Source organism: Harmonia axyridis, chromosome 1 (assembly GCF_914767665.1).
Source record: "Harmonia axyridis chromosome 1, icHarAxyr1.1, whole genome shotgun sequence".
Classification (NCBI taxonomy): domain Eukaryota; kingdom Metazoa; phylum Arthropoda; class Insecta; order Coleoptera; family Coccinellidae; genus Harmonia; species Harmonia axyridis.
The window spans coordinates 80,022,588-80,039,489 of NC_059501.1; the positions used below are offsets into that span (position 1 = coordinate 80,022,588).

The following is a 16,902-nucleotide window of genomic DNA, read 5'->3' on the forward strand; positions in this document are numbered from 1 at the left end:
AAACAGCAAAGATACGTGCTATTTAAATCAACTACACGAAAATTTGAACTGAAATCCAAAAATTGCTGTTCGAGAGGTGTACCCCAAGGCCCTGTTCCAGTCCACTTCCAATCCGAATTATTCGACCCATACGCGGAAAACATACGTGGACGCATTACCCATAGTTTCCTGTTTACATACAATGACTAATTAGCAAAATTTTCTGATAAACGTATGAGCATGGTGCTCACTTACGCCTACCTAAGTTCACTTTTACTTTCGTCATAGATTGCATGATACAGTTTGGAACATAAGTGGATAATATTATGGCGAGTGCACCAGTCTGTGAAATATCCCTATAAATCGTTCTCGGTGCCTTTCTAGGTGGCACGAAGCTGTTCCTTTTCCGCATAGGCGTCCGTGAAAATGAGCGTATAGGTGATATTTTTACTGCGCTTTTGAAAATACGTTGGAGGACGAAATGTACGAATGATTTGTGTAATTGTGGATGTGTGTAATTGTTTTACTTCTTTATACAGGGTGTTTCCAAATAAGACGTGAATATTGGAGGATGTGTTAGTATTAATTATTTACAGTTTACATGAATTTTTAAGTTCATATTATTTTTGAAAGATTTCTCACCTTACCTCAGTTTTCGTCAATTTTTCCTACGTTGACCAAATTTGATTATAATTTTGGATTATTTTCGTGGCCAATGAGAAGTCCGGATCTAACACCGTTAGAATAGACGAAGCAGCGAGAAGATTGAGAGTAAATTTCAGGCGGAAAGTAACAGTTGAAGAAATAAGAAAGGGACACGTGTTTGGATAAGAAAAGGTGGAAGTCATTTCGAACATAATTTATGAATGTTTTTCTACTGAAATTTCGAGTTTAATAGCAATAAAATAATAGTTTATTCATTTCCTTTCTTTGCTTCTTTCACATTTCAAATCAAAATCGGCTGAAACAAAACTAGTGACTGTAATTTTTTTTAGGAAATGAAGAAGAAATTTATTTCTTAAAATAATTTTATCATACTTAAATTGTGCACTTCGATAGTTTCAGGCACATTCACATTAGAAATTTACTATTCTTCTCTTTATCTACAACCTTTCAAATCATACTAATTCTTAATCAACATATAATACAGCATAGTATTGTTTTTTTATACATATAATATCCTCTACTGACAAACGTGATCAATGTAAAAAAAATTGATGAAAACTGAAGTAGGATGACAATTTTTTTTAAAAACACAAGAATTCAAATATCTCGGAGTTTGTTTATTTTCGGTTATCAATAAATATGGCTCCCAACCGACAGCAAATAAATGATACTAACACCTCTTTCAAGTTTCTCGACTAATTCGGAAACACCCTGTACAAATAAATTGTGATAAGAAGGTGTACAAAAGATTTAAGGCTGATACCTATATACATGGTGGATCAATAATCAGTAAAGTTCTAGGCAGATTTCAACTGATCTGAAGAAACATCGAAGTATGAATATCTCGTTTGTAACAGAGTTTTTCTATGGTTGTTTTTTTTATTGCAACAAAGCAAACTACCACTTCAATTATAAAATCAACTCAAATAAATTCTTTCAAAATATCATTTGATGAATTACCTTTTTTTATTTTTTTCAAATGGAACCTAGTTTGAAGGTGATAAAATAAATTCGGATGAGAAAAACATACTGTATGTTATATTGACTATTTCTGGTATTTCTTATACATTGTAGTACAAACATAAAGCTGAAATCATCAATCTGTGTCAACAGTTTTAGCTCCTAAAAAACCGAGTCCATCTTCAAACAGAGGTAATTAGCTTTTCCATCTGCTAACAGAGCTAATTACTTATTAGGCCAGTAATTAATCTTTCCGCGGTACTGAGAAAGCTACAAGAGCCCAGTCGTCGTAGAGATGGAATCTTTCGAAATGATGGTCTCTCCTATCATCTTTAAAATCAAAAAATCTGCGGATGAAATAAGTTATAAAATAAGAAAAGCAGATTAAGTTTGATGTGGTTATTCATTCCCAAGTTCATTTGATTCAAAAGCTGACAAGAGAAACCAACTGACAGTAGCCCTGAAGAAAATTTTATGTGAATCGAAATGTTGGCATTTAATCGAATTGAATTTTCCGTAAATCCAGACCAAAAAGTACTTTCTCATCATTACGAAGGTATTTAAAGCAAAAAAAGAATCAAATATTTTAATTATTAGTTCTCATGGTAATCAAAACTCAGTGCAGCTGACCTAATCAGGGATCTCAAGCCCCCAGTTATATAATTCGATCCATCATTCACCTTTAAGTGTAAAAAACTTGAATGTAACACGAAGTAACGAAGATTAACTAATAACTTCCCATAATGTCTTGACCTTTCAGATATATTCGCCAACTGTTAGAAAAAGAAGGAAACAAATTGAATGCAATACAAAATTTGCAAATATAATTGAAGATAACATACGAACAGTGAACAAGATTAATAACATTATCGTGCAATCTTCATCCTACAGTAACATTCGAGATGTATTTAAATGTGATGTTCAATTGCTAGCCATGCGTAAAAGGATAGATTATATAACCGATTTATTGGAATATGAAATGGCATATAAGTTTTCATAAAGGTGCATTGACAGAGGAGTGAGTTGGATGAAATTACTAAGCGAAAACTATCATAGAGTGCCATAAAATTCGCGACACTTCATATTAAATTTATCTAATTAGCAAATTCATAACTACTGAAGTTCATCTTATCTACGTGAATAAATATTTAGGATTTCTTTTCAAAACTCACCGTGAATTCTGTTTTAATCTTTCATCACTTGGAAACGGTTGCTTCGGATTAACGAAATTGAGAAAGACAAAACTTCTATAAGATGTATCGAGTTTTTGGAAACAATTTCATCTTTCTCTGGCCTTCGCTTGAATAATTAAAAATTTTCTGCCCATTTTCAGCAAAGCACATTTGCAATTATTAGTTCAGGACAAATCCAGTATTATCTCTATATACCGAAATTTTGATACGCTTCTTTTGAATCTTGGACTCAAAATTTTAAATGAATAAGTTTTTGTAATCAAATTATTATGGCAACATTTAAAAACCTATAAATTCACCTTAAAAATTGTTCCTCTCGAGATTTTCCTCATTATCATTACCACATATCATCTCATCAAATTTGAAATGTTCGAAAATTATAAGGTATCTATAATTTTGAAAGTTATGTGGTGATTATTGTTTGAGATAAGAACTTTTATTCCTGCCATCTTACTTGACATTTGGATGAATCTATCGAGATGAAGATAAAATGAAACCATATATTAAATGTATGCAATAATTATAATAGTACCTCTAGGCTACAGGTAATACCACAATCATTATTAAAGGATTGAATTAATTCTGAGTTTATTGAATCCTAGTGTTACAACATTAATTCGGAATTAAATTGAAAATTGTTGAATACCTTAAGTGCCGTTCATTTTTGAAGGGTTAAGAAGAATTTCTATTCAGGAATGACCATCACAAGGTTATCATGAAGTGGACAATTAGTAGTTTTACCATGTAACCTTCATATAATTTCAATTGTCCATTATAAGTCAAACAAAACAATTCCTGAGTTGAGGTAGTTTCTAATTGGTTCATTTCATTGACCTTTCCATTCGAATAATGAGGAAAGCCCTGACGTAAAGTTAAGAGATTTTGAGCTCTCGTTCATTCATTCGCCAATTCCAGTCTCGGAAGTTTTATATATACCTATATACAATTATGTGGTATTCAAGGGTACCACTGTACGAATGAACGCTCAGAAGCTCCAGAATCCATGTCAGTGTTTTCCTAATTTTTTTGAATATTATTCTTTTTATGCTCTGATGATGCTATCAACAAAAAATTTTGCACGAAATGTGACATGGTTGTTCCATATATACAGGCAAGATCTCAATCTAATTGATTTTTTTTTTGAGGGCAAATTTTGGAGACCTAATCATTTTCAGATATTCTTCTTTAATTTTCTATTATTTCGATCGTTTGATCAACTTGAAATTGATCGATTCGTGGATCGCTTCAGAAGATGACCAGTTTTTTCAAAGCGGGATTTGTACGCGGCCCGAAAGATGGGAGAAAGTAGTGGCCGGCGATGGACAATACTTTCAATCATAAATTTATAACCAGTTTTTTTCACATAAACCTCCAATTTCTGAAAAAAGCGTCGAAAGCAAAGTGGTATTCCTATGTATTGACTATCTCAATACGGAATTTTATTTCGGAAGCATAATTTTGTAATGACCAGAAGAGCAAAATTTTTAACTGCTATATTAACAGAACCCACAGTCAAATATTGCCCATTAACAAACTCAATACATCTGTATTGAGCCTACGCTGAAATTTTCAAGTTTCTAGGAAGCACGGACAGTATTGATTTCGAAGGATTCATCATCAATGAGTGTGACCATATCGTTTCAAACCATTCCAGACTAAAAATTCTAAAATTACACACATCGTGACAAAATGATACAGCACTCTATTTGGGAGACATCAAATCAACTAAAGATTGCAACATCCTAAAATCAAAACACTAATGAATTCAAGCCTAAAGCACCCATAGAACATGAAGACACAGAAACCACCAATAACTATAAACGTTCCGAGAGGAAAAAAAAACCAAATTGGCAAACATTCAGTATTAGGAAAGACTTTAATTCATCGAAAAGGTCAGCGATGCACATGTGTCCCTAAAAATACCTGCATCCACAAGTGCTAATCGTAAATACCTTGCCAAAGTGAATCCGTGTCATGTCATATCTTACATAACCCACAGTGGGTATGTGGATATGGTAACGTTTCATTATGATTTACGACCGATCTTAGCAGCATTCGTTCAAGATTAATCTGAGGATGGAGATGTGAAGTATTTCTAATGATTTTTTTTTTTTCGTTACAGACCAGTGATGAAATAGGAGACCTGTACCAGGACGAGGAGAACCAAGCCGCTGTTCTTTTGAGGAACGAAGAAGACATCGTCGTTGTGGTAAGCATGTGAATGATATTCATCAGGTTTTCAAGCTATAAAAGGTGTCCAATTTTGATATGTAGTAAAAAAGTGTTCACTTCCTCTATGTAGCTTGCGGTATAAGTATCTAAACAGGTAGAAATGGTCACGTAAGAAAAAAGCGTTATGTCCTTCGAGGCAACTTTTCCCTTCTCTTCTTATTATATACAGGTATGTCAGCGATGATCGAGAATCTAGCAGAAAGCATTTAGGACGCCAAAATGCACAAGTCACTTTATCTCATTTAAGCAGAATTGTCGATTGTTAAAAAGGCTTTTTATCCTCAACCTGTCATATTCTGGTGCGGTTTTTGGACTGGTAGTGCGATTGGACCTAACTTATTCGAAAATGAAGCTGGTGCATCTCTAACAGTGAATGGATTGCGCTTCCGAACTAAGATTAATGATTTTTTTATGGTAAGAATTGGAAGATATTGATGTGAACGAGGTTTATTTTCAACAAGACGTCAATACGTGCTGAATAAGCAACGATGATCCCGATGTTTTATTAACTGACTTAGCGCCCCTAAAATTTGGTGCCCCGGCAAAATGTTCGGTTTGCCGCTCCTGGTAGCGGCCCTGATAAGGTCTATGACAATGATCCAAATTCGATTCAAGACCTTGAAGATGGAATTCGTGAAGTTATCGAGGATATACGGGCTCAAATGTGCCAATTGGTCATAGAAAAATTCATGAAAATGATATAGTGCTGCAACCGTAGCCGAAGTCATTTGCTGATTTAGTTTTCCATTGCTGATGATGTACCTTCCTCTTCAGAATAAAAATATACTCTTCCTTTTCAAAATCAAAATGAAACCACTTATTGGAAACCTCTTATAATCAAATCCCACACTTGTGGATAAGGAGAATTTCTCATCAGTATTCACTTCGAAAATCAAGCACAGCATCCAATATACAAGTAGTATTGAACCAAGATATAGGATTTCATTTTGGTTATTCAAAATTTTACTCGATTGCACATCTTCGAGCGATTTACTGAAATTTGAGATTTACTGTTTCAGCAAAATTTTACCATTTTTGGAAGAAATTTCAACCACTTCAATGCGTGCTTTGGGCATATATCGATCCATTTTCATCAATGATGTAGTATTTAGTTGTTAAGGATTGAAAATGTGAAATGTCTTAATATTCTACTTGACAGACGAGGTGAAAAGTAGAAAAAGAAAAATTCAATTCGACAAAATAAATGAGAAGAGATAATAAAAAAAATGGTAGCCATAATACCTACAAGAGTATTCGAATGATTATTTCCCACAACACAACTACGCAAATTATTTCACTGTTTATTTATAATAATTAGCCTTCTTCGCTTCCAACTCAATTCAACATAAGGCTTTTCTAAGAATTGATGCAATTGGTTGTTGTAGAAATGAATTTCTGTTGAAAGATATTCAGCATTCTACGAAACGCGATCGGATGGATGCCTTCACGAAAACGAAGTGTGAATGAAACTTCAGATTACGATTACGTGATGTTTGTTTTGAATTAATAATTAGTTTCACACATTTACTTTGCGATATCGGAAAAACTCTGACGTTAATTGTCTTCTGGGAAGGAATATTAAGTGGGTAATATTGGGTTTGAGGTTTCAGTTGTACTTTTTTTTTGCGCATCATCACGATATCTGTATCTATTTTCGACCACCGTAAACATGATGAAATTCTGAAAGATAAGACCAAGGGACTTAAAATTTTTGGGTTTCGGTAGAAATAACAGGCCAATTGAAAAGTCGCCGGTCTACCATAGTAAAACATATTTTTTTGGCAAAATCGAATTTATTATTCAACAAAGTTGCCTTCGAGAGCGATACAGAGATTATAGCGATCTTCTAACTTTTCGATACCATTTTTTGTGGTACGATTTGTCTTTCGCTTCAAAACAGGCCTCAGTTTCGGCGATTACTTCTTCATTGGCGCTAAATTTCTTTCCAGTGAACATTCTTTTGAGGTCTGAGAAAAGGAAAAAGTCGCTGGGGGCCAGATCTGGCGAATACGGTGGATGCAGAAGCAATTCGAAGCCCAATTCATGCAATTTTGCTATTGTTTTCATTGATTTGTGACACGGTGCATTGTCTAGATGAAACAGCACCTTTTTTCTTCAAATGGGGCCGTTTTTTGACGATTTCATCCTTCAAACGATCCAATAAGGCTATATAATAATCGCTGTTGATGGTCTGGCCCTTTTGGAGGTAATCAATGAATATTATATTAATTTATTCATTAATATCATGCCTTACAATATACCTTGCGCATCCCAGTACTGATGCCATAACCTTGCCAGCTGACTGTTCTGTTTTTTTTCGCTTTGTTTTCGGTTCATCATGTGCAGTCCACTCAGCTGACTGTCGATTGAACTCCGAAGTGAAATGATGAAGCCATGTTTCATCCATTGTCACATATCGACGCAACAATTCAGGTTTATTGCACTTGAAAAGTTTCAAACACTGCTCAGAATCATTAACACGTTATTGCTTTTGATCGATTATGAGCTCGCGGGGCACCCATTTTGCACATAGCTTTCTCATGTACAGATATTCGTGAATGATATGATGTAGACGTTCAGATGATATCTTCACAATGTCTGCTATCTCGATCAACTTCACTTTACAGTAATTCAAAATTATGTTGTGAACTTTTTTGATTTTTTCGTCGGTGAAAGCCTCTTTTGAGCGTCCACTACGTTCGCCGTCTTTTGTGCTCATTTCACCACGTTTAAACTTAGCATACCAATCAATGATAGTTGATTTTCCTGGTGCAAACCCTGGAAACCCTTCATCAAGCCAAGATTTTGATTCAATTGTATATTTTCCCTTCAAAAAGCAATATTTTTTCAATTTTTTTCCATCTTTTTTTTAAATAGCAAAAGTAGCTATACTCACAACGCAATATCTCACGAACCAATGGTCGGACTGCTGTCAAATTCTGACACGTATCGTTTGAAGGTTGCTACTAACTAAAAATCATATGGATTTAATACTAGCACCGCTATCTGTGCATCAAACCGGGGTCTTTTCAATTGGCCCAATATTGATGAAATATCGAGTAACCAGATTTTCTAAAAACCTTTTAATTTTAGAAGACAATATTCTTCAATAAATTTCAGAACATTATTACACATATAAATAATAAAATTCCAGTTAAACTCGAGCAATATATTTTCCACCGATTAAGTGTTGCAGCATCACCTCCAATAGTGGGATATTATGTACATCTTCATAATCTCCAATCATCTACGCATTCCAATCTAATTGTCCAGCAATCTTCTCCAGTAAAGCAATTTTTTTCACGATCGTTTACGTTTGCCAATGTGTTAATCCTAATGAAACTGGGTTAAAGTTCTCACGACCGCTGATGTTGCATAACCATTGTTATCACTAATTCATTCATCAAGTCAAGCAACACCTTAGGCCGTTCTTACACGCCTTACTTGTCCCTGATGCTGTAAACACGTTAGTATTAACGTAATGCGCCCATTCGAGAAATGCTTTATAGCACGTGTCCTCAGCTAATGTAGATCAATAATCGATAAATTCTAGGTGTTTGTTGCTCGCCGCATTGTTGATGTAATAGCGCATTAATTTTTATTTTTTGGCTTATCTTTGATACCTATACAGGGTGGTTCTGATTTTAGTGCAATAACTTTGGCGTTGAACAGAACAACTCTTTTCATGAAAAAAATTCCTATAAACATTTATCCTAACAATCTTCGATTTCGAGATACAAGGTGTTAAAAATTGAAAAAAAAATGTTCTAATTTTAACTCATTTCATTCATTGTTTCAATTTTTAGGTATTGTAGTCTTGATAATATGTTGTTTCGTATTAGGTAAGTGTCTCTTTCGAAAATTATCCAGTGACTTAGATATATCGAGTCGTTTCTCATTGAAAATCTACACAATTTTTCTATTTTGAAAAGGTCTCCTACATTTTGTTCATAGAAAATACTATTTTCGAGATGGTCGAGTAAAAAGCAAATACTATCCACAAAAATTGATTTTTCAAATTCTCCCATAAGTGATAAATGAAAGTACAAAAATTGGCGTAGCATATTACAACGCTTTTAATTCAATTGAACATTTCAGAAAGAGAATTCATCAGACACTTAAACAATAAAAAATATACGCACCTTTTTCTAAACATTACATTATTTAGACTTCAATATCAAAATTTGAAACAAAGAATATATTAATGCTGGAGTTATAAATAAACCATCGATTTTTTTTCAAACTTTAACACCCTGTATCTTCAAGACGAAGGTTGTTAGTGTATATTTCATATCAATTTTTTTTCATAAAAAAGTTGTTCTATCCGACGCCAAAGTTATTGCACCGAAATCTGGACAACCCTGTATATTGAATTCACTCTGAAACTGTGCTATTAGCTTATTAATTAAGGTGGTTTCAATATTTCATGATGAAATATATACAGAATATATATATGGATTACATATTATCACATATATACGAGGCTATGATACAAATGTATTCTCAAAGGAACGAAAGAATCTCCAAAAAACCTTGATATCAAATTCTTCGTCATTAGTCTGAATGCAGTTTTTGATGTATAACTCTGACGACATTAGTGTAACTGTAATGAGATCTCGAGGGAAACAATTTTTTATAGCTATTCGATGAGTTTTAGTAACAGAATTTAACAAATTATGAACATTATCAACATTTTACTATGAAATTGACAATTCTGCAAGAATCCCGTAAACGATTGCTAGCAGTAAACATGGTTTTATGTTTCATTGTCTGGTTATTAACTTTCTGTGAAGAATAATTCAGCGGGAATGCCTGTAAGTGTTCTTGAAACCTCATTTTTTCAATGTATAGGGTGAGTCTCTGACTTTTTTGGCTGATATCCTTTCGATCCTTGCTTCAAATATTCGATCAACTTATGGTAATTATTCCTTTTATTGGGAGGGACATCTGTCGGTTGCATTTTGTAATGCTCATAAAATTACACGTTTGAATATTTTCATGCGTTCGTTGCCTCATCCAAGAGAGTACGCCTCCTAATTATTTATGGAAAATAATTCCATTCGAATGGCTTGGCAGAAGCCGATCCTTCTTACCCAATTTTGCAGTTTATACTCCAACGTTTCTATCGCTCAATTCAACAAACATTTCTATAAATTATTTTTGGTTCGTTATTTTCAATAATGTCCAGAGCTTTTACGAAATTACCGAAAGCTATTCGCATGAAATTTGGCCCAAAAATTAATTTTTATACCGCATTGATCTTCTCCATTTGAGAATATGATCCATGAATCAAATTTCGAAAAAAAAAGGGTTTGTAAAAGCCTTTGAGGTCGTTTCATTGACCGACACATAATACTAAGTTGTTTTGAATGGTTTAAAATTGATTTCTCAAGTGGAAGTTTTGAAATTTTTGATCAAAAATGTTTTCTCTACCCCAGTAGTCTTGGAAACGATATTTTTATTTGGAAAATTAGTGTTAAAATTAACCCTTGTCTAGTGAATCGACCTTGAAGTTAATACCCTGAATGTACGAAAAATTTTTAATCTTATTAAGTTTTTGTAGCTTCTTATATAGGGTGTTTTTTTCCGAGGTATATAACTTTAACTTAGCATTACTGTTCAAGATGGCGACCGATTTGACAGCTGTCTAGTGATTTATTCTCAGTTTGGTATTCATCACGCCTGAACAACACTTGCAAATAGTGCAATTTAATTTCGAAAATAATGGTTCTGTGCGGAATACGTATCACGCACTACGTTCATTTTATTTTGTTTAGCGATGAAGTGTACTTCTGGTTGAATGGCTACGTCAATAAACAAAACTGCCTCATTTGGAGTGAAGCTTATTTATTTATTTATTTATTTATTTATTTATATCCCAACATTTATCCTCAAGTGTATGTCGAAACACCGTTACATCCAGAAAAACTGACTTTTTGGTGCGCTTTATGGGCTGGTGGAATCTTTGGTCCGTACTTCTTCAAAAACGATGATGGCCAGAACGTTACAGTCAATGGTAATCGGTATAGAGCCATGATTACTAACTTATTCATTCCTGAATTGAACAACCATGATGTCCAGGACGGCGCAACATGTCACACAGCTCGTGCCACAATCGATTAATTGAAAGATACGTTTGTTGACCGCCTAATTTCACGTTTTGGACCTGTGAATTGGCCTCCAAGATCTTGTGATTTAACACCGCTAGACTACTTTCTGTGGGGCTATGTGAAGTCATTGGTCTATGCGGATAAGCCACAAACCCTTGACCAATTGGAAGACAACATTCGCCGTGTTATTGCCGATATACGGCCACAAATGTTGGAAAAAGTCATCGAAAATTGGACGTCCAAATTGGACTACATCCGAGCCAGCCGTGGCGGTTATATGCCAGAAATCATATTTAAAATGTAATGCCACAAGATTATCTTGCGGATGAATAAAATTCATGTCAATCGAATAATCCATCGTTGTTTCATTGCAATTTAAAGTTCTATAGCTCTAAAAAAAACACCCTTCAGAACGAAAATATCATCAAATAATTAACCACCGGACATTTCAATCTCAATAATTAATAAAACAACGCTTTCCTTATAATTAAGATATTCATAATACCCAATGTCACTCCTCAGTACGTTCGACCATAGAACCGCAACTAAAGCCCGACCTCCACTATGTCATTCCAAGAAAGCCCCAACGAAATCACAAATCAAAATTAGAACACCGATAATTTCAAAATTCGGTCAGATCGAAGACGCAATGACACACTTATCGTTTCCTACGAAACAACCAGTACAGCGTGACGTATGTACCAATTGAAAAATATAATCCTTATCGATGTAACTTGCATTTCAAGTGGTAACAAGGGAAGAACAATAGGTGTGAAGAAATTTGCTGGTCCTACACGCATCAGAGGTTTCATCAGATTGGTTATTGATCGATATTGGTATTGCGATTATTGTTATTAGTTTGTTTTGCATTCAGCGATCGAAGGGCCTTATGAAATTGTTGTTGGTTCTATGGTTCAAGGTCGTTTCAAGGACGAAAATGGTGTAAATTGAGTAGAAAGATTCATTGTTTTATATTAAAAATAATTAATTTTAATAAACGATATACCAAGGAGCACAAAATTGGCTAAGTCAAACTCAAAAGTTTAAGCTTTTGGTTAAGCAACTACCTTCTATTTCATTGAATGGCTCAAAAATATTAAGCAGATGAAATTATGTATGTAAAAGTTAGCTTCTCTATATTCCAATCATAAAATCTATTAATTAACACTTGAAGTTTTTATTGACTTATCTATAGAGAAGTCGTTAATAATTCATTATGAAAAATCATTAAGTTCGAATATTAATTTTCAATTTATCACAGTGGGATCCAGAGCTGAATTTTTTATTTGCAGATTAAATAATAACAAAACATATTTCTTAATAGCATTTGAATATCTGAAAGCTCATGAAAAACATTTTGCGTTATTCTCTATTCGTATTTTGTGATGCTATCTGTTGATATCTATGCGACAGAAAAGACCTAGAGAATAAATATTTTCAAGTTGCGTTTAAGGCCTACATGAGTTCATTTTAGTTCATCAATGGACCAAATATGCCAAATGGTTTCGTGGTGCCATTTTTCTCTGTCAATCTTTAACTTCCCATTATAAGAAGTGTTTTTTTAAAGCTATAAAACTTTAAATTGCAATAAAACAACGATGGATTATTCGATTGACATGAATTTTATTTATCCGCAAGATAATCTTGTGGCATTACATTTTAAATATGATTTCTGGCATTCGACCGCCACGGCTGGCTCGGATGTAGTCCAATCTGAACGTCCAATTTTCGATGACTTTTTCCAACATTTGTGGCCGTATATCGGCAATAACACGGCGAATGTTGTCTTCTAAATGGTCAAGGGTTTGTGGCTTATCCGCATAGATCAATGACATAGCCCCACAGAAAGTAGTCTAGCGGTGTTAAATCACAAGATCTTGGAGGCCAATTCACAGGTCCAAAACAAGAAATTAGGCGGTCACCAAACGTGTCTTTCAATAAATCGATTGTGGCACGAGCTGTGTGACATGTTGCGCCGTCTTGTTGGAACCACAGCTCCTGGACATCATGGTTGTTCAATTCAGGAATGAAAAAGTTAGTAATCATGGCTCTATACCGATCACCATTGACTGTAACGTTCTGGCCATCATCGTTTTTGAAGAAGTACGGACCAATGATTCCACCAGCCCATAAAGCGCACCAAACAGTCAGTTTTTCTAGATGTAACAATGTTTCGACATACACTTGAGGATTAGCTTCACTCCAAATGCGGCAGTTTTGTTTGTTGACTACGCCATTCAACCAGAAGTGCGCTTCATCGCTGAACAAAATTCGCTTATGAAAATCGGGAACAACGGCAATCTCATTTTGGGCCCATTCGACGAATCTACGCCTTACTTCATGATCGTTTGGCTTCAATTCTTGCACGAGTTGGATTTTGTAAGAACGCAAACCAAGATCCTTCCGCAAAATCTTCCATAAAGTGGATGGACACAGATCCAATTCCTGTGCTCGATGGCGGATAGACTCATTCGGGTCTTCCTCAATGCTACGCTCTACAGAAGCAATAGCTTCTTCTGTACGCACCGTACGGCTTCTCTGAGGATGCGAGTTATCAATAAGAGTAAAAGTGGTACGAAAACGTTCCATGGTTAATCGAATTAACTGGTCTGATGGACGATTTTGTCGACGAAAAAATGGACGTAATGCGCGATACGTATTCCGCACAGAACCATTATTTTCGAACTTCCTGTTTTTTGTAGTCTATAAAATCATAAACTACAACATGGAATCTTAAATCTTTCTGATTTATCACGATACGGTATTGCATAAACTACACTACCTACAGCTCATTCTACACATAGCTATCTACCGTTCCGTTTCTACAATATTCACCAGAATAGGAAGTGACAGTCAACAATCTATCAATTAAGTCACACCCCATATCTGATATAGATTTCTCCGATACAACACAATGACATAATTAAAAAAAATATCTTATAAATAAGTGTTGCCTATCCGGAAAGTAATGAATAATTACAATCGTCTAAGACCGATAACTCCCTGTTTTGAACGAAACCTTCCTTGACCTTTTCATTTCTCCTGCCTTCCAAGGCTAGAGTCGATTAAGGAAACAAATAATACGCTTTTAATAACGATCGAATTTATCGCTCTCATCGGCTGTTTATTCAGGAATATCGATTTTTTAATCAAGGACGGCTGTCTACGGTTGTCGGTTCGTAAATTCGAGTGGCTTGGAAAAGGGTACGAGGCGGAAGAACTGCAATTTTTTTTTTTTTGCGTAAACTTGTTTGGTGGATGTATGTGAGAAGTTAATGGGTGACAGTCGGGGAGAATAATTCGAAAGTTCATTGTGAACGAGTCGACTGAATGTCGACAAGGTAAAGGGATAAGTTTACGTGTTGAAAATATTATATTAAATTAGTGGACCCAGCAGACGTCTTGTAGAATACTTTTTCTTCAGTTATTTCGAAGACAAGAATGTATCCACCTTGATTCTTTTGAATGCAGAACTATTTCTGTAGTTCAACAGGTTGACATCGATTGTCAAAGTGTCAAAACTAGGGAATTCAATCCCGCAATTGCGGAATCTATGCGGGATCTGCGGGATTCCATATTAAAATTGCATGTTAGACAATGAGAGCGCAAACGTCATTTGAAACGTCCCAGAAAGCAATAAGCCAATCATAAGTTACAGACGAAGATGCAACACTAGTTACTGTTGAAACTACACTACGATTCATGATCAGCATTTTGAAAAGTCAATTTAATTCGGCTTGAGTTAAGAAATGGTTAAAGCTTTATTCCCTAGAATAAAAGAGCGCCGTTTATTAATGACAAGTATGGTACCGTATTTAGAAAACCCAGGCAAATACCTGGAATTTTTGGGAAACAGTCAATGTCTACAAATGGCCAAGAAGATACATTTGTACTTCATAGCAAATCAATGTACCGAAATGAAATTATTAAGAGTTCGGCAAGAATAGAGGACTTTAGGAGACAAAACACAATCCCAAACCGAAGACCATTACACTTATGCTGATAAGGATGAGGTACACACATTATTTCAGAAATTATAGGTAAAAATCTGAAATTTCCGAAAAAAAAATGGATGAAATTCCCGAGGCTGCAACTTCTCCTGGACGTAAGCTACGCCCTTGAAACCTCACTTTGTTTCAGATCAGAACCCGATGTTCAAAAAACGTTTCTATTTGAGGGGTCTATGACGAATAATTTAGGAAATATAACAATTTTTGGTGGAAATTCAATTTTTTCTTCAATATCGAGTTCGAATTTCTTCAAAACTGTGAGGTCTACGCAAAATCAATGAGCAGTGCAAGAATTGACGATTCCTGATTAGCCAAATTTCGATCACACCTGAAAAATTATTCGTCCAAAATTTTCGTAAAATTTTCCATACCTAACCCTTAGAAAATTGAAAAGAATTAAAATTTCCTTCATGGGACTATTGTATCATTTTATTGATTTATAAGACTATGTAGATCACGAAAATGCTTGCAGTTCGGCGATTAGTACATTATTTCAGAAATTATAGGTAAAAATCTGAAATTTTTGAAAGAGATTAATATTTTACGCAGATAAAAATAACAATTTCAATCTTGTTGCAAAGTTTCTCGTTTATATAATCCTTAGAAAAATAAATAAGCCAGTCACATCAATATCGACAAAAAACTTATATTTTGCTTTTGGGCGATTTCAAGCTCCTACAAAATGGAAAATCCAAGAAAAACATCGTAAGAAAAATTACCAATATAATCGTAACAAAAGATTTGAGAAGACAGGATTTTACATCATATATATTATCTAAAATAAAAATTCGAATGTTCATGTCAAATTCTAAGATCCCTATAAGAAGAAAGACATGAGAGATTTTTTGTCCCAAATTGAACAGGCAATTCAAAAATGATTTTCAATGAAAATATCTCTGTGACACCTATTTGTCTTTCAAAAACTTGAGAGCGATAAACAGGTTTTAAAAAACTTTATCACCCCATACAAAGCATTTTCGTACCAAAGTTATATAGAACTGTAATTTTTCATACAGAACCCCTGAAAGTTTGTCGCAATTATTCACTAACACCCTATATATCTATACAGTTTTAAGATTCACAACGGCGCATGAATGAACAATCAGCTCAAAAGCTCCTGATGCCAAGTCAGATATTTTCTTAAATTTTTTTTATGCGCAAATATTGAACCAAAATCACAGAATCCTCGCTACAAATTGGTTCTCCTCGATTACGTTCACGCAATGAACTTTGAAGTCTGTTTCCAAAGCCGGTGTTTTACGTAATTGATTGCTTTCCAATCAATCCGTTTGTAATAATGAAATCGCTAATTATAGATTTAGATTTATAGTTAATTCGTCAGAGTTTAACACACAGATGAATGATTTATTATTATTTACGCTATTTTTTTCGACGACTATATTCAATCTGAAGACGTTGGAGCCAACGACCTATACCAATCATTTGAAGTGTTAAATTGATTGTAAACAACCTTTAAAAGCAGGTGTCTTCCCGAAATATGGAATTTTCCATTCTGTGGTTTGGAGACTTCAACGAACGGTTAAGCGAGGAACTTAAAATTCATGACGCTGCTTCTTTGTTTTACCTATACATTGTTATTGAAGTACGTTTTACTGATCGATGATTTCATTTTGATTTAAGATCAACATTTTGTCTTTAGAAGCATGTAGCATTCTTAATTTATCTACCTACTTTGCAATCTGTACTGGGTATCTCAATTCTTGGTATTATTCAATTTAAAATCCAAACTAA

The 16,902-nt window shown here is 34.4% G+C and overlaps 1 protein-coding gene across 4 annotated transcripts in view; it reads left to right on the forward strand.

Annotated features, from left to right (window-relative positions):
• The window catches only part of LOC123676322 (A disintegrin and metalloproteinase with thrombospondin motifs 16), a 95,737-nt gene that overhangs the window by 59,420 nt on the left and 19,415 nt on the right, over nt 1-16,902 (forward strand). For all 4 annotated transcript variants that reach the window (XM_045612180.1, XM_045612171.1, XM_045612163.1 and 1 more), the window contains exon 5: nt 4,921-5,007. In XM_045612180.1, coding sequence (XP_045468136.1) covers nt 4,921-5,007 — 87 coding nt within the window. The remainder of the gene's footprint in view (nt 1-4,920; nt 5,008-16,902) is intronic.